General features: G+C 41.7%; 3 protein-coding genes across 9 annotated transcripts in view; 1 reads left to right on the top strand and 2 right to left on the bottom strand.

Annotated features, from left to right (window-relative positions):
- The window catches only part of LOC109867613 (SH3 and multiple ankyrin repeat domains protein 3), a 263,943-nt gene extending 253,036 nt beyond the window's left edge, over positions 1-10,907 (top strand). For 4 of the 5 annotated variants that reach the window (XM_031801754.1, XM_031801755.1, XM_031801756.1 and 1 more), the window contains one exon: positions 4,226-10,907. In XM_031801754.1, the coding sequence (XP_031657614.1) occupies positions 4,226-4,790 (565 nt within the window). In that variant the 3' untranslated portion in view covers positions 4,791-10,907. The remainder of the gene's footprint in view (positions 1-4,225) is intronic. The other variant, XR_004204842.1, reaches the window with a different exon arrangement.
- Positions 10,908-11,296: 389 nt separating this feature from the next.
- LOC109867436 (rab-like protein 2A) lies at positions 11,297-16,057 on the bottom strand. Of its 3 annotated transcripts, none has more exons than XM_020456600.2 (8): positions 15,306-16,057; positions 15,194-15,223; positions 14,802-14,881; positions 14,545-14,624; positions 14,338-14,449; positions 14,164-14,261; positions 13,964-14,047; positions 11,297-13,173 (listed from the first exon to the last, which is right to left on the bottom strand). In XM_020456600.2, exons 2-8 carry the CDS (start codon positions 15,217-15,219, stop codon positions 13,165-13,167), a joined length of 489 nt encoding a protein of 162 aa, XP_020312189.1. In that variant the 5' UTR covers positions 15,220-15,223; positions 15,306-16,057; the 3' UTR covers positions 11,297-13,164. The 3 variants fall into 3 exon arrangements, with proteins under 3 accessions (XP_020312189.1, XP_020312188.1, XP_031657813.1); XM_020456599.2 differs by having other exon boundaries at positions 15,395-16,021; XM_031801953.1 differs by having other exon boundaries at positions 14,802-15,223; positions 15,306-16,021.
- A 104-nt stretch (positions 16,058-16,161) lies between these two features.
- cimap1b (ciliary microtubule associated protein 1B) lies at positions 16,162-20,457 on the bottom strand. Its single transcript, XM_020456483.2, has 7 exons — positions 19,957-20,457; positions 19,144-19,262; positions 18,795-18,998; positions 17,732-17,833; positions 17,417-17,538; positions 17,134-17,274; positions 16,162-16,990 (listed from the first exon to the last, which is right to left on the bottom strand). Exons 2-7 carry the CDS (start codon positions 19,253-19,255, stop codon positions 16,898-16,900), a joined length of 774 nt encoding a protein of 257 aa, XP_020312072.1. The 5' UTR covers positions 19,256-19,262; positions 19,957-20,457; the 3' UTR covers positions 16,162-16,897.
- Positions 20,458-21,892: the final 1,435 nt, after the last annotated feature.

Genomic DNA, 21,892 nt, shown 5'->3' on the forward strand with positions numbered 1-21,892 from the left:
TCATTTCACTCCACCTATCTGTAGCTACCAACCCTCTTACGTCTTAAACCCATGCCACATAGCCCTCTCCCAACACACACACACAAATGCCTTGGCTGTTTCCAACCTCTCCACCCCTCCCTCCCCTTAACCCCTCACTCTCTCCTCTTATTCCTGCGGTATTGACTGTTCTTCACCTCAAAGCTCTCAGGACTCACACTGCACCGTGATTTAACAGCGTCAAGCATAGACAAATAATCAAACCATTACTAGCATTATCTAACACTGCACACAGAGTACAATCCGTAGTGAGATTCATGGAAAGCACTGGGATGTTGTATGAATACGTTATTTTGCACATCATTTGCAGTGTGAGGACTGAGTTAGTGTTGTAGCTGCCATAGCTCGCTCTCTCCTTTCTTTCCCATAGAGAAGACCATTTTTTCTCCCATACAGAGCCCTACCCCTGTCTATTGTAGCGCAATAGAGACATGACCTTTACTCTTACTGCATGCATGGTCAGCTTTTTGACCCAAAATATGCTGACACAAGTAAATAATGTTCACTGTTTTTATTTGTGTATGTTTGCGCGTGTTCTTGTTTGTGTGTGTGGTTGAAGTCATGGTCAGGTTTTGACCAATTATGCTACAGCTCTGTAATTTGTTGGAGGTTACAGGAAGCTTGTATCATGTTCCTGTGACAGGACAGAACCACAAACACCCTCCATCACACGTCCACATGGCTTTATACTGGGCCATTAAAGAAAAACATGCCATTTCATGTCTATTTGAGAGTCAGGGTAAGGGTTTTAAGAGGGAATAGGACTTCCATGTCAAAGTTAGTTCAGAGTAGAGTTTAAAAATGGGCATCTGAAAAGCTATCCTCCCATGCTGGGAGTCAGGAGTTAAGAATGGCCACTAGTGAAACTGCACCAGTTTCTGGGTCCCGTCTGTGAGACTGGAAATACCATGTTGGCTGACAGTTTCTGATTCTCAGTGGGATTTAGAATGGGCATCAGTGAAACTGAGCAGTGGGAGCTAGGGAAATGCTGATGAGTGTGAGAGGACAACTCGCTTGGCAATGAGACGGAATGAAGTTTCACTAAAGTAATTTACAAAAGAGAGAAGGAAAGGGAGAGAGGGAGTGAAAGATCGAGAGTGATCAGCAGAGGTACTCTCAGTGAATTGCTCTGTCAAAGTGAGCTTAGTGTTGCTGGATCATCTTCCACTAGCTAGACGGTATGCAGCTCTCGTGTCTCATGCGCTCCATATGCCAGTGACCAGAGAGAGGAAACCGAAAGAGAACAAAGAAAGATACAAGACAGAGAGACTACAGAAAGAGAGACTACAGACATGGAGACTACAGACAGAGAGACTACAGACAGGGAGACTACAGACAGGGAGACTACAGACAGGGAGACTACAGACAGAGAGACTACTGTGAAAGAGACTACTGTGAAAGAGACTACAGACAGAGACTACAGAGACTACTGACAGAGAGACTACAGACAGACTACAGACAGAGACTACAGACAGAGAGAGAGACTACAGACAGAGAGAGAGACTACAGAGAGAATGTCTGCCGACAGAGATGCTACAGATAGAGACTACAGAGAGAGAGACTACAGAGAGAGACTAGAGGCAGAGACTACCGACATAGACTACACAGAGAGAGACTACAGACTGAGACTACAGACAGAGACTACAGAGAGAGAGACTACAGAGAGAGAGAGACTACAGACATAGAGACTACAGACATAGAGACTACAGACAGAGATACTACAGACAGAGATACTACAGACAGAAACTACAGACAGAGACTACAGGCAGAGAGACTACAGGCAGAGAGACTACAGGCAGAGAGACTACAGGCAGAGAGACTACAGGCAGAGAGACTACAGGCAGAGACTACAGAGAGAGAGACTACAGAGAGAGACTACAGAGAGAGACTACAGAGAGAGACTACAGAGAGAGACTACAGAGAGAGACTACAGAGAGAGACTACAGAGAGAGAGACTACAGAGAGAGAGACTACAGAGAGAGAGACTACAGAGAGAGAGACTACAGAGAGAGAGACTACAGAGAGAGAGACTACAGAGAGAGAGACTACAGACAGAGACTACAGAGAGAGAGACTACCAAGGGAATTGCCTTCAGAAAGTATTCACACCTCTTGACGTTGTGTTACAGCCTGGATTTAAAACAGATTACAATTTAGATTTTTGTCACTGGCCTACACACAATACCCCATAATGTCAAAGTGCAATTATTATTATTATTATTTTGCAAATGAATTAAAAATGAAAAGCTGAAATGTCTAAATATGCCTAAATAAGTTCAGGAGTAAGAATTTGCTTAACAAGTCACATAATTAGTTGCATGCACTCACTCCGTTGGTGATTTTAAAACAGCTACAGAAACTCTGTCTGCGATAGGAGAAAACTGAGGGTGGACCAACAACATTGTAGTTACTCCACAATACTAACCTAATTGACAGAGTGAAAAGAAGGAAGACTGTACAGAATAATAATATTGCAAAACATGCATCCTGTTTGCAACAAGGCACTAAAGTAATAATGCAAAAAATGTGTCCTGAATACAACGTGTTATGTTTGGGGCAAATCCAATAGTACCACTCTCTATATTTTCAAGCAAAGTGGTGGCTGCATCATGTTATGGGTATGCTTGTCAAAATCAAATCAAATCACATTTTATTTGTCACATACACATGTTTAGCAGATGTTAATGCGAGTGTAGCGAAATGCTTGTGCTTCTAATCTAACAATTCCCCAACAACTACATACACACAAACCTAAAGGGGTGAATGAGAATATGTACATGTAAGTATATGGATGAGCGATGGCCGAGCAGCATAGGCAAGGTGAAATGGATGATATAAAATACAGTATATACATTGTATAAAGTGACTAGTGATTCATTTATTAAAGTGTTAAAGTGGCCAGAGATTGGGTCCTAATGTAGGCAGCAGCCTCTCTGAGTTAGTGATTGCTGTTAAGCAGTCTGATGGCCTTGAGATATAAGCTGTTTTTCAGTCTCTCGGTCCCAGCTTTGATACATATAATGGTTAAGGACTGAGGAATTTTCAGGATAAAAATAAACTAAATGTAACTAAGCACAGGCAAAATCCTAGAGGAAATCCTGGTTCAGTCTGCTTTCCACCAGACACTAGGAGATTAATTCACCTTTCAGCAGGACAATAACCTAAAACACAAGGCCAAATCTACACTAGTTGCTTACCAAGAAGACAGTGGAGATACAGTTTTGACTTAAATCTACTTGACCATCTATGGCAAGACCTAAAAATGGTTGTCTAGCAATGATCAACAACCAATTTGACAGAGCTTGAAGAACCTTGAAAAGAATAATGGGTAAATGTTGAACAATCCAGGTGTTCAGAGCTCTTAGAGACTTACTCAGAAACACTCACAGCTGTAATCGCTGCCAATGGTGCTTCTACAGAGTATTGACTCAGGGGTGTGAATACTTATGTACATGAGATATTTCTGTATTTCATTTTCAATACATTTGCAAAAATTCTACAAATATGTTTTCACTTCGTTATTACTGGGTATTGTGTGTAGATGGGTGAGAAAAAAATAATTTAATCCATTTCGAATTCAGGCTGTAACGCAACAAAATGTTGTCAAGGGGTGTGAATACTTTCTGAAGACACTGTAGAACACATTTTTGCTCTGTCACATGCTTTACCATGTTCCGGTTCCAGAATGTTTCAGTATGTTCCGGTTCCAGAATGTTTCAGTATGTTCCGGTTCCAGAATGTTTCAGTATGTTCCGGTTCCAGAATGTTTCAGTATGTTCCTCTCTCCTGAGCCCAAGGAGAGTGGGCCATTCTGTAGTAGGCCTTTAAGTCATGATACAACTAAATAGTTGAAGATACTGAAGCTTTTGAACTTGCTGTGAGTTTACCTAGCTTGCTCTCACTAACAGTCACTAACCCTGCAGACCACATTGAGTGGCTTGATGTTCCAAAGGCTCCACAGATCTAATAGCTCTTGTGGCTCTCTTCTACTTGTGTGAAGCTTTATAGATAAAAACACGGTGATGTTGTTCTAATATCTCTTTACTTCTGGCTTTCTTTCTCTACATCCCATTGCGCTTGCTCTCTCTGTACCTTTCTTTCTCTGTATCCCTCTCACCCTCTTCCCCTCCTAACCTCCCTCTCGCTTTCTCTTTCTCTTTCTCTCTCTCCATATTTCTCCCCTCCAGACTTTTCAGCAGTCTAGGAGAGCTCCACACCATTTCCCAGAGAAGCTACGGCACCACCTACACCATCCGGCCTGGCAGCCGCTTTCCCGTTACACGCCGCACTCCAAGCCCTGGCTCGGGCTCCCCGGATCGGGGTGACCCCCTCAGTCGACTCCCAGGCTTCGGCCTACCCACCTCACCCACCATGCCGCACCACACCATCCTCAAGTCGTCCAGCCTCAGCCTGCACCATGAGCCCAAAGAGGTACGTTTCGTGATGAGGAGCTCCAGCGCCCGGTCCCGCTCCCCCTCCCCGTCCCCTTGTCACTCCCCCGGGCTGGGCTCGCCCCTCCTGGCCCTCAGGCCCTTCCACCAGAAGCCCCTCCACCTGTGGAACAAGTACGATGTTGGAGACTGGCTGGAGAGCATCAACCTGGGGGAGCACAGGGCCGGCTTTCAGGAGCACGAGATCGAGGGCTCGCACCTCCCAGCACTCACCAAGGACGACTTCGCTGAGCTGGGGGTGACGCGCGTGGGACACCGCATGAACATCGAACGAGCACTTAAACAACTGCTGGAGAGCTGACCCCTGCTATGAGAGAGAGAGAGGGGGATAGAGAGGGGGAGAAAGAAAGGGAGATGGAGAGAGATAGATGGGGAGAGGGAGATGTGGAGAGAGAGGGAGAGAGGTAGAGAGAGAGGGAGATGGAGAGACAGAGGGAGATGGGGAGAGAGAGAGAGAGCAAGAGAGAGAGAGAGAGAGCAAGAGAGAGAGGGAGATGGAGAGTGAGAGAAAGAAAGAAAGGGAGATGGAGAGACAGAGGGAGATGGGGAGAGAGAGAGAGAGGGGGAGATGGAGAGAGAGCAAGAGAGAGAGGGAGATGGAGAGTGAGAGAAAGAAAGGGAGATGGAGCGAGAGACAGAAACAGAGAGAAAACAAGAGAGCTTTTAAACTAGCTCCATTTTTAGGTGGAGCTAGTTTTCATATTAGGTGCAGCTAGTTTTCATTTTTTAGGTGAATTTGTTTTCATTTGGATGTTTCTGAAAGTGTACGTTTTTGTATTAATACTCTGCTCTCAGCACTGCACTGAATGAGTAGGTGTTCTATATATTTTTTTTTCCCTAACCCTATCACCCCTCCCCAAATTGGAGTAAACTAATGAAATATATTTTCCTTCTTTATTCAATTCCCCTAAGCCTACCACCCCTGCCCTAATTGGAGTAAACTAATGGATAACAATACTTAGACTTCTACTTCAAATCAATTCTTTGCATGAGCTCCTATTAGAACATTTATTTGTAACAGCTTCTGTTGTTGCTCCTCTAGTCACACCTTTAACCTCTCCGACAGACCATTCCTTCTTTGTACATCTCCTTCTCTTCCTCCCTCCATCCCTTCCCTCTATCTCTTTGCCTGCTGTTTTTTTGGCCTCTGAAGGATTCTCCATTTGCATGAAGAAGGAGGAGGATGAATCTCTAACCATAAGGAAAGTTCAGAGATCCGCTCAACGACAGCGAGTATAGACACAGTACTGATCTAGAACTAACATTATGTTGACATACTGACAGTACTGACATGGGCCTCTCTCCTCTCTGCCTGGCATTGTAATTAAACTAGAGACACTTGAGCCCAGACATGGAGCTCCGCGTTGGAGACCACATAGGGAAAACTCCTCCATCCTGGGACCTTCTCGAGGACTGACAGCGCTATCTATTATATTTGGAGAATGTTTAACCAACACTAGTGGCTTTTTTCATAATCAAAACATTTTGCTTTGGGTTTCCAAAGGGAATATTATAGATAAATATGATATAAATGTATTTAAATAGTTTTGAGGGGGGAAAAAACGACAGAATGTTAAAATGAAGATATGTAATAAACTAAAGAGCATCTGACTCCTACTTCTAGACAAAGGACAGAGAGAAAACTTTAACATTTATTGCACCAATAATTTACTTGTTTTTACCAATTATATAAATATATATATTTGAAAAAAAGTTAATAGATATATACAAATGACATTTTGTCATAAAATATACAACTTTAGTAAAACTATACATGGTATTCTATATACAACCCACTGTTGATGAACTGTCCTTACATGGTACCCTTTCCTGAACAGAAGCATGAAAAGTTGCATCACGTCTTGAAAAGAGGGTTGTGGTTTAATTTCTGTTTGTTTTCTTACGGTCTTCCGTCATACCGAAGGGCAGTGAGGGGTGTGACATCCCAGTTTAACCCCAGTGACCCTGTGACCTCAACACATACTCAGATATAGAGACATATATATATATATATATATGAACAGTCACATAGTCAAACAAATAACACCCTTATATTCAGGCACCCAGACACACACAAACACACACACCCAGACACACACACACACACACCCAGACACACACACGCACACAGTTCTCATCCAAACTAAGACCAGTAGCATCATTACATACATCTGAGACCATGGTTTGGGAGAACGGGATGTCTTAAGAAAGGTGTTTAAAAAAACAAAATCAACAATTGTAATGTGAGTTGCTTCTCTCAACAGTCAGAGACAGTGAGTGTCATTCACACAACAGCACAGTGTTAGATCCATACTCTCTGGGAGAACAACAATGGTGTGTTCAGGAGGAAGAAATGTTCTCAATACTGCAGATAGAACTGTCATGATAGAACTGTCATGATAGAACTGTCATGATAGAACTGTCATGTTAGAACTGTCATGATAGAACTGTCATGCTAGAACTGTCATGATAGAACTGTCATGATAGAACTGTCATGTTAGAACTGTCATGATAGAACTGTCATGCTAGAACTGTCATGATAGAACTGTCATGATAGAACTGTCATGATAGAACTGTCATGATAGAACTGTCATGATAGAACTGTCATGTTAGAACTGTCATGATAGAACTGTCATGCTAGAACTGTCATGTTAGAACTGACATGATAGAACTGTCATGATAGAACTGTCATGATAGAACTGTCATGATAGAACTGTCATGATAGAACTGTCATGATAGAACTGTCATGATAGAACTGTCATGATAGAACTGTCATGTTAGAACTGTCATGATAGAACTGTCATGCTAGAACTGTCATGTTAGAACTGACATGATAGAACTGTCATGATAGAACTGTCATGAGCGTCTTATAAAGAGTTGACATGATTTCCTATTATACAAGTTTATTATTGCTATTTGTAGGTAAAGAATATGTAGTATATTGGAGTTTCACAACAGTGAAGCATGTCTGTTCTCTGTAATACATTTATATCTACATTGTTGTATAACGGAGTCCCCTGACTGTGACCCAGGTGGACACTACAACCACTAAAACCTTTACTAGTCAACAGCAGCACTGAAACTTTTATGCTAAGTGAATATCCTTGTCACGGAGCCACACACCAGTCCAAACTATCTCTGTGAAACTTTATTTTGTCACAGTTTTGAGTAAGCGGATGTTAAATTCAATGTTGTGTCAACGTTGTAGGGATAACACTCACTGTCTCACATCGGACCTCACAGACGATCTCACTTATGACTCTGGTGACATAGGTGTTGTCCCAAATGACATCCTTATCCCTACAGTGCCCTTCTTTTGATCAGAGATTTACATTTTGGGGTACTATATAAGGAAAAGGATATAATTTGGGACACGACCAGACCGTCTGACTCCTTGGCTTTTGTGTTGGGTTGATTGTTGGTTTGTGTTTCTATAATGGAGGTGTGGATTTTGTAGCTCTTGGATTATGATGTTTAGAAGATACATTTTTCTATTCACTCGCCTAACATGAATTTCAGAGTGAACATTAAGAAAAGGAGAAACAAAAAATAGTAGATCCTCTCAAAAGGACTTTCACACTGTAAATCTGAACAAAACACTAATATTAGCTTTTTTATATTAATCACAAGCAATGTATATATATGATAGTTTTCATATACATTTTTGAAAATCAAAAATGATATAGATCTATATATGAATGTTTGGCATATATGCATAGTTAACCACCTAGGAAAAAAGGTGTGATCTGATTTTTATTATTTTCTATGAACTAGGAGATGATTTGCACAAAACAAGGTGCTAGCATTACAGCCACCTATCATTACAGTGCATGTATGCTGTGAATGGAGGAACACCCTGACTCTCTGTACACAACCCCCTCTCTGCTGTGTGTGTGTGTGTGGTAGTGTGTGTATGTATGTGTGGTGGGTGTGTATATGTGTGGTAGGTGTGCGTGTAAGTTGTTCAAACCCTCAAAGGTGGTCCACTGTAGCCTTAATTACATCAGAGATTCCTGGCAGTGGCTGTGTCACACACGTGGTGCACACACTGAAATCCAGATGTATAATCATTACAGGACCCTTTGATATCTATTAGAGAGAGAGAGAGAGAGAGAGCGAAAGAGAGAGAGAGCGAGAGAGAGAGAGAGAGAGAGAGAGAGAGAGAGAGAGAGAAAGAGAGAGAGAGAGAAAGAGAGAGAGAGAGAGAGAGAGAGAGAGAGAGAGAGAGAGAATATAATGGGGAGAACTTCAATTTTTATTTATTACATTCCTGTGTAGCCCCTGTCTGTGTGTGTGGGGGAATCGGCAGTGGGCAGCGTTTGGGCTGTGGCTTTAATGGGAGACAGAGACACAGACAATTACAGTATTACCATCTGCTCTACAACACCTCTCTATGACTCTCTCCATGACCAGAAGCACTGGCCCTCTGCTCCCCGTTTCATCCAGTTATATACTCTGTCCTCTTTTCCCTTTTCAGACGTTCAGAGTTTTTAAGGGTATGTTATGATGAGGTGATTTTGAAGAGGACTGACAAAAAAAAGACAAAAAAGAAGGAAAAACGTGCCAAAAAATAAACTTTTAATGGTATATTTTTCTTCTTCCTTAGTACTACCTTAGTCTAGATGTTGTTGAGCTGTTACTCACTAATATGGTGCCATCTCCTGGGAATCTTGAGAACTACAGACATTCATTTAGCTTCACTGTCTGGACACAACCTTTTTGAAGTGGAACTGCAGACGTTTTTATGTTTTGTAAAGGAATATATATATATAACCTGAAAAATGGATTTTATGAGCTTTGCATTATTAACATTTATATTTATATTTTTGAGACAAGGTATCAAAGTATTGTTTGGTTTAACTGTGATGAGTTATACCGCTTGTCTAACAGATGCTGAGAGATGCTGACATGGGTTTACACACAGCACATACATACACACATACTATACACACACGCAGGCATGCACGTGTACTCATATACACAGTGCAGTTTGGACTCCAGTTGCTTTCCTTGTTAGGAAAGAACCTAGTGATGGAGAACCTAGTTGAACCCCTCAGTGGGTTTACCACAGGTAGCTTATACAGATGCAAACCCATGCTACAGGACACAGAGAGCTGAGGCAGACACATCATTCACACCAATGACTTTCTCTGTACGGTCGACTTCATCTTCTTTTCTAATCAACAAAGCACAATCTACACGGTGAGACGGAGTCGTGATTCCTTTTTTTTTAATCCAGGGGGATCTGGTAGACCCGCCATTGGATCAAATGATATTATCATCATTCAAAGGGGTTTTTCTTTCATTGTTGATTTTCTCCTTGTTTGCACTGTGAAGTTTAACAGGGTGGATCTATTACAGGCCATGTCTGGACCATGCCTGGCCCATCTAAACATCCCCTCCTCTTGATCCCCCAGGCATCCCAGCTCTATATCTTCTTCAAGACACTGAACTCCACACAGAACTGTAGCCTGGGTTAAACTAATGATGAACACAATGTCAACCTCAGTAGATTCATGTTATTCAGTAGTTTAGCATTGCTGAATGAATCCTGACAGCATATGTCACGTGGGGTAGGAGGTGAAAATGTGGAAGGTCAGATCGCTAGCTAACTAGAATAATATAGTAGCGTTGACTTTGGTGCTATATATATGTACAGATTTTCACTAGACAGTGTTACTGTGGCTATTTTAAGATACAGTTCTATGTCATCTCAGATACAGCAAGGGCATACTCAAGTGTCATTTTCCTGTTGAAATGAAAATGGTCTGTAGAGAGGGAGACACATAGGTTACCTGCTTCTAACAAGCATCTGAGTGTCTACTCCCAAACACACCGTGGTGAAAGGGGTCGGGGGGGGGGGCAGCAGTGGGTATAGACTTGGAATAGAAGAGAGGACACCGTGATGAAAGGGGTCGGGGGGGGGGCAGCAGTGGGTATAGACTTGGAATAGAAGAGAGGACACCGTGGTGAAAGGGGTCGGGGGGGCAGCAGTGGGTATAGACTTGGAATAGAAGAGAGGACACCGTGGTGAAAGGGGTCGGGGGGGGGGGCAGCAGTGGGTATAGACTTGGAATAGAAGAGAGGACACCGTGGTGAAAGGGGTCGGGGGGGGGGGGGCAGCAGTGGGTATAGACTTGGAATAGAAGAGAGGACACACTGGCCATTGAGTAGATTTCTGGAAATAGAACAACAATAAAAATAAACACATGTTACGGTTAGTCGCACCATTGACAAGAACCCTATTCACCCAGAGGCATAGTTCTCTTATCATCCATAAGGGAACATATAGGGAAGGGAGGCGGGGTAGTGAGGCTGAGGCAGGTCCAAAGACCTGAGTGCTGTGATGGCTCCACCACAGAGATCTATGTTTGTTATATTATGTAATACATTTATAATTAAAAACATGACTTCTGTGTGTCGGCTCCTCATTGGTCTTGCTGCTGAGATCTACTTTGGCCAGAGTTTTAGCTGTGCCAACTGCCATATCAGTTTTGACCTGTGTTTTTCCCCTGGAAACTCAGGGGCCCTTTGCAGCCTTGTGGCTCTGCAGTTTCCCAGTAGTCATTACAGAATTCAAAAATGTATTCATCGTTAACAATTGAGCTGTGGTTCTTTCTGAAGGTGGTTGAAATTACACTAACAACCTTGGTTAAAACCTTGAGAGTGAAGCACACGGGCAAGAGACAAGTTATCACAGTTCATAGGATACGTGAGATATCATACAGATAAACAAAGTTATTTTCCATACGCAGCATTAACTATGCAGTCCGGGATCTTAAGAAATGACAAATCCGTAACATATTGTATGAATTGGATTTTGTAACATTTTTTATTACAGGACATAATGCATCATACAAAATGGATGACGTAGTACACAATTGTGCAACATTTTCAGGGACCAATTTGCCTTGTGATCACTACTTTCAAAACTAATGAATTATGCAAAACCTCTGGAGCATCACTTTAAGAGCTCAATTAAATCTGTATCTGCATTATAGCTCAATTTATAGGCAATATTCCTGCATTCCCGGAGACTGCCTTCATTGTAAACGCTGCAAAATTTGAGCTCATTCGGGAATTACCTTTAGATTTCAGCTCGGGATACATCAGGGATAAGGATTGAATCCAGCCCAAAGAGGTCTAATACACTTAGACGGAAAACCTCTGAAGTGGTCATTCGTTGTAGTTCTGAGGTATCTTCAGTACTTCTGCAACACTTCCAGTTGACTAAAATGTACACTGAGTATACAAAACATTAAGAACACCTGTTCTTTCTATGACAGACTGACCAGGTGAAAGCTACTGTATGATCCCTTATTGATGTCACTTGCTAAATCCACTTCAAGCAGTGTAGATGAAGGGAAGGAGATAGGTTAAAGGATTTTTAAGCCTTGAGACATGGATTGTGTATGTGCGCCATTCACAGGGTGAATGGGCAAGACAATATTTAAGTGCCTTTGAACGGGGTATGGTAGTAGGTCCCAGGCACACTGGTGTGTCAAGAACTGCAACGCTGCTGTTTTTTTTCACACTCAACTGTTTCCCGTGTGAATCAATGGTCCACCACCCAAAGGACATCCAGCCAACTTGACACAACTGTGGGAAGCATTGGAGTCAACATGGGCCAGCATCTCTGTGTAATGCTTTCCACACTTTGAACTGTCCATGCCCCGATGATTTGAGGCTGTTCTGAGAGCAAAAGGGGTGGGAGGTGAGATATACACTCAGTGTATATCTAACCTGTACATTGATAACTATATCAGTAACTGCACTGGAATGAATTATTGGTGACATTGATGCAGTCTTTTTACTGATGCAGCCAGGTCACAAGTGTTAAGTAAAACCACACAGTCGCTAATGCCATCACATGGTTACAAGGTACATTCATTGTTTAAGAGGCATGACCTATAAACGCTCTGGCTTTACACTGTAGCACTTAGAGCAACAATAGCAGCCTTTACATACATGTACTTCACTATCACATTGTACAAATCGCCATACACATGCCACGTATAAAGGCATAAGAGAGCGAAAGCTGATGACAAAGCAGCGGAGTTCACATTCCCAGTTTCACTTTACTATCATAAAATACCAAGAATAGGGATTATAGGTATAAAGCATGTCCCACATTTTACAAGGCATCACTAGATTAACCTCAAACAGCCTGCGTCACACACTTTGGCACATGTTCACCATGCCTGCCACAACATCTATCCGACAATATGTTTGTTCTCACATCAATAGAATGCCCCAGCTCTCACAGGTCACTACTATTATATGGCTCATAGGTTAACATTTTCTGCAGCATCAGCTCAATAAAACTCTGTCTCTTTCACGGCAGAAAATAAAACAAAAAATACAAACATGAGGATGTAAGGACAACATGTCCACAATGTGAGAATAACATATCCACAACATCAGTTACAGACTCTGGAGCACAGCTCTCCCATGGTAAAGAGGTATCATGTCAACACAGTTAGGATAACATATCCACAGCATCCATAGCTGCGGTGCAGTCAGAATCAGCTCTCATATACACAATGCCAGTATAATGTAAAAATAATGTGTCCATAATGTGAGGGTAATGTATCAACATCCAGACAGACAGACTCAGGGCTCTCTGGTTTCAGTCCCTCAACCATCTCTAACGAATCCTCTTCTTCTGCTCCAGCTCAAAAGTTCTACAGGTCAAGGATGAACAATAAAACATATTAAGGTAGACTCTGCGATATGACGTAGATACAGAAAGTAAACAGCATAGTGAGTCAATTTCCCCAGCAACTAACAGCGTTGAAGCGTGAGGCTCAACTTCTCTGCTGTTTTGGTCCCGTGGCTACCACGTTGCAAAAGTTTGAAGTAAACCCGTGCACATGCGCAGATACTGTGTGACTGAAAAGAAGTCATGCATCTTGCTCATCTTAATATCTGCAGTGCTGCTTGTGGCAAAGTCATTTAGCTGAGTCAGCCAGGTAATCTTATCCAGAGCAACTATCAGTCAAATACATCAAGCGAAGCTGGTTCTGGCATGAATCCAAGTCAGTCACATGATTTGTAAGCTGACAGTATCAGCTGAGTTTCTGATCAATCAGATGTTGAACACACAGCATGATGGCACTTCTTTCAAATAGACTTCAGCAAACTGCTGCCTTCTGGTTCTGCTCTTCTGTTTATCAAGGGCATGGCAGATACTCTGCTCCCTTACCCCTAGCTTTGTTAGGTTCATTACCTGAGCATTTCCTTGGGTGGGGAGCAACCTTGAAGAGCAGAGTCTAAACGCCAGACCAAATGTGTTACCATTCACATTTTCTGTTCAATTAAATGTGAACTCAACCAAATAGATTCATTCTAATGACATAACCAGAACAACTGTCAGTGAAATAGCTGCAGTAAATTAAGGAGATGGAAACAGCAAAAGATATGAGTGTATAAGATCAGTGAGTGAATATCCAGAGAGGGAAATATGTACTGTACCTCCAGCTCCTGCATTACTTCATCCATGAAGTCACTAGAGTTCTGCTTGTAAGACATTGCCATTTTGATGGATTCTTTGAACATCTGGGACACATTTCGAAAGACAGAAAAGGTTTTTCCAAGTTTTAGTTTTACTAAGCAAAGGAATACAGTATACAGAGTACTGTGTGTCTCTTAAGGACAATGTTGTCCATCCTCACCTTGACTACATTGGTCCCATCAGCAGCAGATACAAAGTACAAAGGAAGTCCCTGCTTCTTGGCAAAGTTAAAGTTCCTCTGGGTCACCTTCATATCAGCTGCAAACAACAGAGTAAAAATACAAAAAGTAAAAAATAAAATATTATTAGAATTAGCCTGTGTGGCTGGACTCACCATCTATCTTATTAGCCACCACCACACAGGGTATCTCAGGCCTGTACTCTCTCAGCCCTGTATACCAGCTGGTCAGGTTCTTATAAGTGATCTTCCTCTGCACATCAAACACCTGACAAAGACAAGTATAGTTAATGATACAAGCTATGACATAAATATGAGCCTTGAAGTAATGTTGTCGTCTTAGCAGCTATTGTGAAGTCTTACCATGATACAGGCGTGAGCCTTATGGTAGTACGAGGGATGCATGCTCTGGAACCTCTCCTGTCCGGCTGTATCCCAGAAGTCTTTGGGACAGACATAAGCACAAACACAGCTGAAGGCAACCAAACAGATAGCAAGTCAACCAGAAAACATAATGTCAAGATTATGGTTCACAGCAATAACAAATCAGTTTACTATAGCCTTAACAACTCTTCAGTCTAAACCAGACATTTTGATAAGAAAACAATTGATAAACATACCTACTAATACAGCCCTGCTGTCGATGGTGGTAGTGTATTTGTAGAGCGTCAGGGCATAGGTTGACAGCTGCAGGGGATGACTGGAGAACAAGTTAAGGAATAGAATAAACAACTTTGTCAAGCCTCTGTACTGTAAGCTACACATTGCTAGTCAAAAGGCCTGTCGGTACACTGGATGATTAACCTGCTACAAGCCAAATCAGTTACTGCATGAACTATTGAGAAGGCATTGGGTTTCTTTCAGTTTAATAATATCAATTTTAGGCAACACCTAACATTACTTAGTCAGCTACATCAAGCTAAAAGACTGATGAATTTCTTCTGCGATCATGCAACACTCAAACCCCAATTACACAAATTATAGATGAGAGCGCCAGTGTGAGAGAGGATACTATCCGTCTATCAGAAACCTCTCCATCAACCTGTAAAACAAAGAGGTAGTTGTTAACATCTTCTCCTGGGTCACAAACAGTAAGCACTACTGCTGATATAAAATGTAGTTACCTTTACTGAGAACGTTCACAGCATCTTTGAGATGTATGTGCAGTGACAAAATGACAAGAAAAAGATGGCATACTCCCGATCTAATTTACTTGGATTTTCCCACTGCACTGCCGCCAAGGCAGATTATCTTGACTTCTTCATCGGCATCATATTTATCTTGGTCCAGTTCAGGAATGCCACTGGCGTCGCCTGCCATTCTACCTTTAGAAAGGGGAAATGAGCTGCGTCTCACAGCAGCTTAGCTAGTTAGAGAACGTAAACAAACGTTAGCTAGCTACAGTAAAGTACGTGGCTAGAAGTTAACTAGCAAAAGGAATGCACTTAGATTAACACCAAGTAACCGCTTAACGTTAGTTATATCTAGTTAGTTAGCTACACATATTTGCATGCATTCACTTAAAATATGATCCAAACCCATTCGAAGTCATGTCTAAGTTAACTTATTAGCTAGCATGTTTTCAACCCGACGTTGTTTAGCTATCTACAGTAAGGTTAGCCTAGCCAGTCCACAGGCTACTTGTTAGGGTAGCTCACATAACACACAGTCAGGGATATTGCTATGTCCCTGATATAACGCTATATCTAGCAACCTGCTTTAGCGGTCAGTAGTCTAGCAAAATAAGTATAAAAACGTTATCGTTGGCAAAACGCTAGTTTTCAAAACGATGTAGTTAGCATCTTCATTTTTTTGTAGCAACAGCTTCCTCCGGAGAATTTCTGTTTCTATGCAACGCAGACGCTTAAAAGCCCCCTTTTTTGTACGAGGCTGTTCCTATTATTGCCTGAAAATGGGTTATATTGGGCTATTTCCAAAGATTGTCCAAAGGTTTATTTTTCCATGACAGAAAAAAGTATATTCGTTGAAAATGTATTTATTTAAAACTAGCGTTATTTATCACCACAATTGTACACGTTTGACATGTTATAACATCAAAGTGAGTGAACATAGCCAAGTCATTATGGTTTGAGAAGAAGCATGTCAGATCAATGTTATATCAAACCACATCTTTGGTATTGGAACAATAAAATATAATACTAGGTATTTCAGAATAATTTTAATACTGAAAGTGGTCATAAACCTTTGGCATAATATCACACTCTGAATCTCGTGTGGTGCAAATTAAAACAGTATTGGGCCAAAGAAGTGTTCCCCAAATCATAGCATTCAGGCAACATACAAGTAACACAAAATATGAAGGGAGGCCACAGGTGAAGTAGTGTTTGTGTAGTACAAGCCTAATCCTTTCCCCCCACATAAGTATTCATAACGTTCAAGCGTGCGTGATAGCCGATGTGTTTTTCTCAGTTATTCAAATCAAATTGATGTGATAAAACATAGCCTTCATATAAAAAAATATACTTTTGTTTTTAATCATCAACAAGGATTAGCTTGGTTAGCAGGTTAGCTTGTCTTCCAGCATCATTGTACTCCATGCAGGATAGGCAATACATAAGAACAATAAGGCACAATTAACTACTTTCTTCACTGCAGAGCATTTTGATACTGCTGAATTTATTGCTGGGATAAGGGGGTAGATGAGGAAAAGGGATGTTGGGAAGGAATGAGGTAAATGGAGGAATGGGAAGGGTTCCTATTCCGCCAAGCCCACTATAAGCGGAGCGATGAACTCAGAATGACGAATTCCGAAAGAGAAGCTTGGAGGTTTGATCCTGGTGAAGGTCACCTAGGAACGGAAGACGGGCAGTTAGTGCATTACCCATGCAACAGAGGGTAGAAACAAACTTTATATAAGATATTTTACTATTTTAATTATTGTATAAGTACACAGTTATAGAAGTGTGATATGGTTATGATGAGGTGTCTTGCCTGTTCAGGGTGGTGAGCTCCAGGGCCTGGTTTCCTGGTAGTGTCTCCAGGCATGCTGTTGCGTCCTGTCATGCTGTAGTGGGGGGGTTTGTGTTTGTAGGTGCAGGGGTCCACCACTCTGTATGTCCCTGGGCCAGGAGTCTGATGGAAACACACAGTTAAGAAGTGTGAGGGAAGAAAACAATGAACGACAGGCCTACCTAACTCAATCTGTCCATCATCGATAAAGAAGACAGATGAGATGTCAATTTTGAAGAGTCTGTGTTTGACATGTCAGATCTACCTTCTGCAGGTCCTCGTGGAAGCTGCCGATCTTGCTGCGTCCTCGAAGGGAGAAGTTAGGGGCGGAGGTTTTGTTGACGGTGGCAGGCCCCAACACAGAGGGCAGCATGTAAGCAGCAGGGCCTGAGAGAGAGGACACAAACAATCACATTTCGTAAATACACCAACATTCTATTCCACAGTCCTATCATATTTTTAGTGTTTATCGAACATGCTCACTGAATATTTGATCGATCACATTTCAAAATTCTACAGCCAACATTCTATTCCATGTCTCTTAAAGCCACAGTGTTGAATTTATTGAAGAGGATGTTACCTGGGGTCTGGTCGTTACGGAAGCCTTTGCTCCTGGCAGACAGGGAATAGGCAGGGGCAGAGTAATATGCAGACTTCCCTGACCTCTCAGGGGAGTAGCGTCCTGAAACACCAAACAGACAGTTAGAATTAAGTCTTGAGTCTGTATGTGTGTGTGTAGTTTCTGAGAGACGGTGTGAGTTTTGAGCATGCTTGTGTGTGAGTGTGTGTGTGTGTGTGTGTACTGGCAAGTGTGTTTGTTTATCCAAAGCGACTTAACCATGCGTGCATACATTTTACATACAGGTGGACCTGAGCTAGAGGCTGCCATTTGAGCGAATGTCTAGCCTTGTTTATGTTCACGCTACATTCCTCTGTGGAGGTGGTCTGTCCTGATAATGGATATGTTGTTGTCCTTCTGATGTAATAGACACCAAAGGTGATCGTTGTTTAATGATGAAGAAATATAATGCGTCGGCCTTGGTGGCCCTCAGGGTTGATAAGACATCACACCTTAGTTAAGATAGGATTTTACGTTTGTGGGTTTGGAAATATCTTAAAATAGTTGTGTCTTACATTAGCCTATTGGCCTTCTCTGTCTAAGCAAACTGGTAGTTAACTTTTTTTTTAAGGCTTTAGAACTTGACAGATGTGTCGTTTGAAAAATCGAGGATTCCCACTTCTTGAAAAGAAAAGTTGACATTTTATTAAGTAGGATGTAGAAATTATAGAAATGTTATCTGTAAAAGAAACATGTAAATGTACCAGGAAATGTAAAATGACACTGATGTCTGAGGACCAGTTTGTTTTTTGTTACTGAAACATCAATTAATCAAATGTATTTATAAAGCCCTTCTTACATCAGCTTATGTCACAAAGTGCTGTACAGAAACCCAGCCTAAAACCCCAAACAGTAAGCAATGCATGATGATCTTCCAGATGTTAAGGAGGTGTTCGTCATATTTTAGATCCACTGTTAGAGTATCACCACATTCTGTCTGACTGGTATCATTAAGGCACCACTGTGCATCCTGACATAAAACACATGCAGATGGAGCAAAAAAGAAAGGGTGTGTGTTACCGACCAGGTCCGGGGGTTTGGAACAGCTGGGGGTCATTGGGGCGGCTGTAGAGGGAGTATGCAGGGGTCCCGTCACGCCCAATCCTGGTGATGTTGGAGGGAACCAAGTACCCTGGCCCGGGGGAGCAGTCTGAGCTGAATTGGCGATGGCGTGTCCCAAAACTGAACGCCGGTGCTTTCAGCTTCCTGGGGTCATGGTAGTTCAGACCTGAAGAAGAAGAGGCAAAGATGATTGCCCATGTGTCTTTTTATACCCCAAAATAAAAAAACTATCAACCAACTAAACAAAAGGTTGATAACAAATCAACCAATAAATCAATCAGTCAGTCAATCAATCACTAAGTTAGTTGTACCTGTCGCTCCAGGCAGGGCATACTTGGGTCCAGGGCTGCTGTAGAGTGCAGCAATGGGGCCTCTGGGCTTGTGGGGCCTCCAGGAGCCAACCCAAACATCAGTGCCTGACATGATTAGTCTGTGGACAAGGACAGATGGAATTAGAGTCAATTTAAACTTGCTGGATGCTCATACCAATAGTGTTTTCATTAAAAACTGCCCTTTTAGGATAGTGGAAAGCAGATTGCCTTAATTTGGGTAATTGCCTAACTTTTTAGAGCTGGTGAGTTAGTGCTGGTGTCTGGAGATCGTTTGTCTGTTTGGTTGGTGTTCCAGACTACTGTGGTGCAATAGTGATGTGCACATAATTTATGTCATAATGGGATATGCTCAGCTGCGCGTTAAAATTTCTTACATTTTTGAGCAAAATCAGTGTGACGACTGTTTAGTTGCTTTACTCAATAAAATAGCCCCGTTTTATCTGTTATATGTTATTTATATTAATTAATTATACTATTTATGGGTCTCCGCTGCCTCGACGTTAATTTATAGACATAACGATTTCCCCATAATTGAGACCTCTCTCTGAAATAAAAGTGTATAACAGCATACTAGAGCTGAAACTATGAACAGATATGAATTCATCATAACGATATAGACCTACCACCATACTGTTGTTAATATAGGACAAGGGCGATAAAACAAAATATTTTCCACACCTTGACCGTGTGACTGCGCGTCTGGCTGTATTCAAATTGCCCGCTTATGCAAATAGCCAGCTGTTGCAAGATAAATATTGATATAAAAAAATCCCCCTGATCTAAACGGCCAACCTGTATTGTAGTTCGTTGTCTTCTCGGCACTGGTCTTCTCCGCACTGGGTGCTCCCTAGGACCAAACACTTGGGAGCTCTGATTGTTTGACTTTGGTTGTCCTCGTGCTCACTATGACTACGTTACCATGGAGACGCTATTTTGACAGGCAGGTTGGCTTTAAATTCACAATGTGGCAGAAAATAAACCTGTTTACGATTACCAAAAGTGAAGGACAACATTTTTTTTCTGTAATGCAATGCAGTCAGAACTTGTTCAAAGAGATCAATTCGTTTCTTAGGGTGTGTCTGTAGGGGCGGAGGGTATTTTTTTAATTTAACCTTTATTTAACTAGGCAAGTCCGTTAAGAACAAAATCGTATGTACAATCACGGCCAAACCCGGACGACGCTGGACCAATTGTGCGTTGTTTTATGGGACTCCCAATCACAACAGGTGCCTGAATTCTCCCCTCCTTTGGGTTCTCCATTGCTGCGACTTGCTTGCCAGTTGAGATTTCTGCCCTTCACTCCGTTGTCAGTTTTGCCTCCATTTCACTAATCTTAGTAGCAGAAAGCATTTTTTGTCTGCAGTTTTCGGTGTGACTATAAACCAATATGCAGAAACAGTTTGTGATATATTGAAAACCTAAACATAAAATGTGCTATATACACACATACATATGCCACAATAATCATATTACTTGTATTTTTTTTTAACAAAGTGAATGTGGCGGTTCTAGCTTGTATGGCACCCTGGGCGAACCTCCCCTTCAGCCCCCGGCAAATGCCGCATTGGGCTGCTGCCCATGTCGCCCTTACCTTTATGTTTAATATAACACACATTTATTAAATTCGGTTTATTAAGTTTGTTCTATAGAAAGTATTTGACTCTATTGTGTGCCACAGAATGTATTTGACTCTAGCCACAAAATTAAGGAAATTAGAAGGGGGGGAATTCTGGCACAACACCTGATTTGATTCAGCCTGGATGGCCCAAATCCCATGTCTCGATCATATTCGGTACAAAAATTATTGGAGTTTTCACCATTGTGCAGGATGGACAGAATTATGGTTACTAAATCATTAGAAGCCAGAGGGAAAAAAAAGTGTTAAATCTGGAAAAACGCATCGCATCAACTAGGCTGGATTCTGTGCAATAATTAAGGCTGCTGTCTATCTGACGGGGTCACTTTCCCGTTGAACATGTAATCTTTCTTCATAGAGGTAAAAATGGATGTCGATTTTGAGACATGCCATGTAATTTTCATTTTTATTTCAGGATACGCTTTTCATATTTATTCGACATGACTGTGCTTTTTTGAAGATTTCTCACAAAAACAAGCTCATCTCTGAAATGTCAACGGAGCAGTGAGCATATACTAAGCGTTTTATTTTCAAAGCCTTAAATTGTACAATTACATTTAATTCAGCCATTGGCGACCAGTCATTTTGAGCCCCACATTTTTAGCAAAAATGGGGGGCTTGCCTGTTTTGCATGTTTCTTTGGCATTAACATGTGCTACATATCAGTTTGCAAACAATGTAAAAATATATATACACTACCTATCTAAATTTTGGGGTCCCTTAGAAATGTCCTTGTTTTTGAAAGAAAAGCACAAACTGTCTCTAACCAGAATAGAAAGAGTGGGAGGCCCCGGTGCACAACTGAGCAAGAGGACAAGTACTTTAGTGTCTAGTTTGAGAAATGGATGCCTGACAAGTCCTCAACTGGCAACTACAAACTGAAAATGGCGTTACACCAAACTGGAAGTCTTCGAACTAGCTTGGAAAGATAGTACCATGCAGTATCAAAGAGCCCTCACTGCTGCTCGATCATCCTATTTTTCCAACTTAATTGAGGAGAATAAGAACGATCCAAAATGTGTTACGGTTTTCTAGGTGTGAAGGAGATTCGGACCAAACTGCAGCGTGTAGATTGCGATCCATGTTTAATGA

Source organism: Oncorhynchus kisutch, linkage group LG22, assembly GCF_002021735.2.
Source record: "Oncorhynchus kisutch isolate 150728-3 linkage group LG22, Okis_V2, whole genome shotgun sequence".
NCBI classification, from domain to species: domain Eukaryota; kingdom Metazoa; phylum Chordata; class Actinopteri; order Salmoniformes; family Salmonidae; genus Oncorhynchus; species Oncorhynchus kisutch.

Coding starts and splice junctions, on each gene's coding strand:
- LOC109867436 (XM_020456599.2), bottom strand. CDS start 15,501: ATGGCAGGCGACGCCAGTGGCATTCCTGAACTGGACCAAGATAAATAT. Junction 14,625..14,801: donor CAGCAGGGCTGTATTAGTAG/GTATGTTTATCA, acceptor TCTGTCCCAAAG/ACTTCTGGGATACAGCCGGA. Junction 14,262..14,337: donor GGTGGCTAATAAGATAGATG/GTGAGTCCAGCC, acceptor TGTTGTTTGCAG/CTGATATGAAGGTGACCCAG.
- cimap1b (XM_020456483.2), bottom strand. CDS start 19,255: ATGTCAGGCACTGATGTTTGGGTTGGCTCCTGGAGGCCCCACAAGCCC. Junction 18,999..19,143: donor TGCCCTGCCTGGAGCGACAG/GTACAACTAACT, acceptor CTTCTTCTTCAG/GTCTGAACTACCATGACCCC. Junction 17,539..17,731: donor CCGTAACGACCAGACCCCAG/GTAACATCCTCT, acceptor CCTCTCTCTCAG/GCCCTGCTGCTTACATGCTG.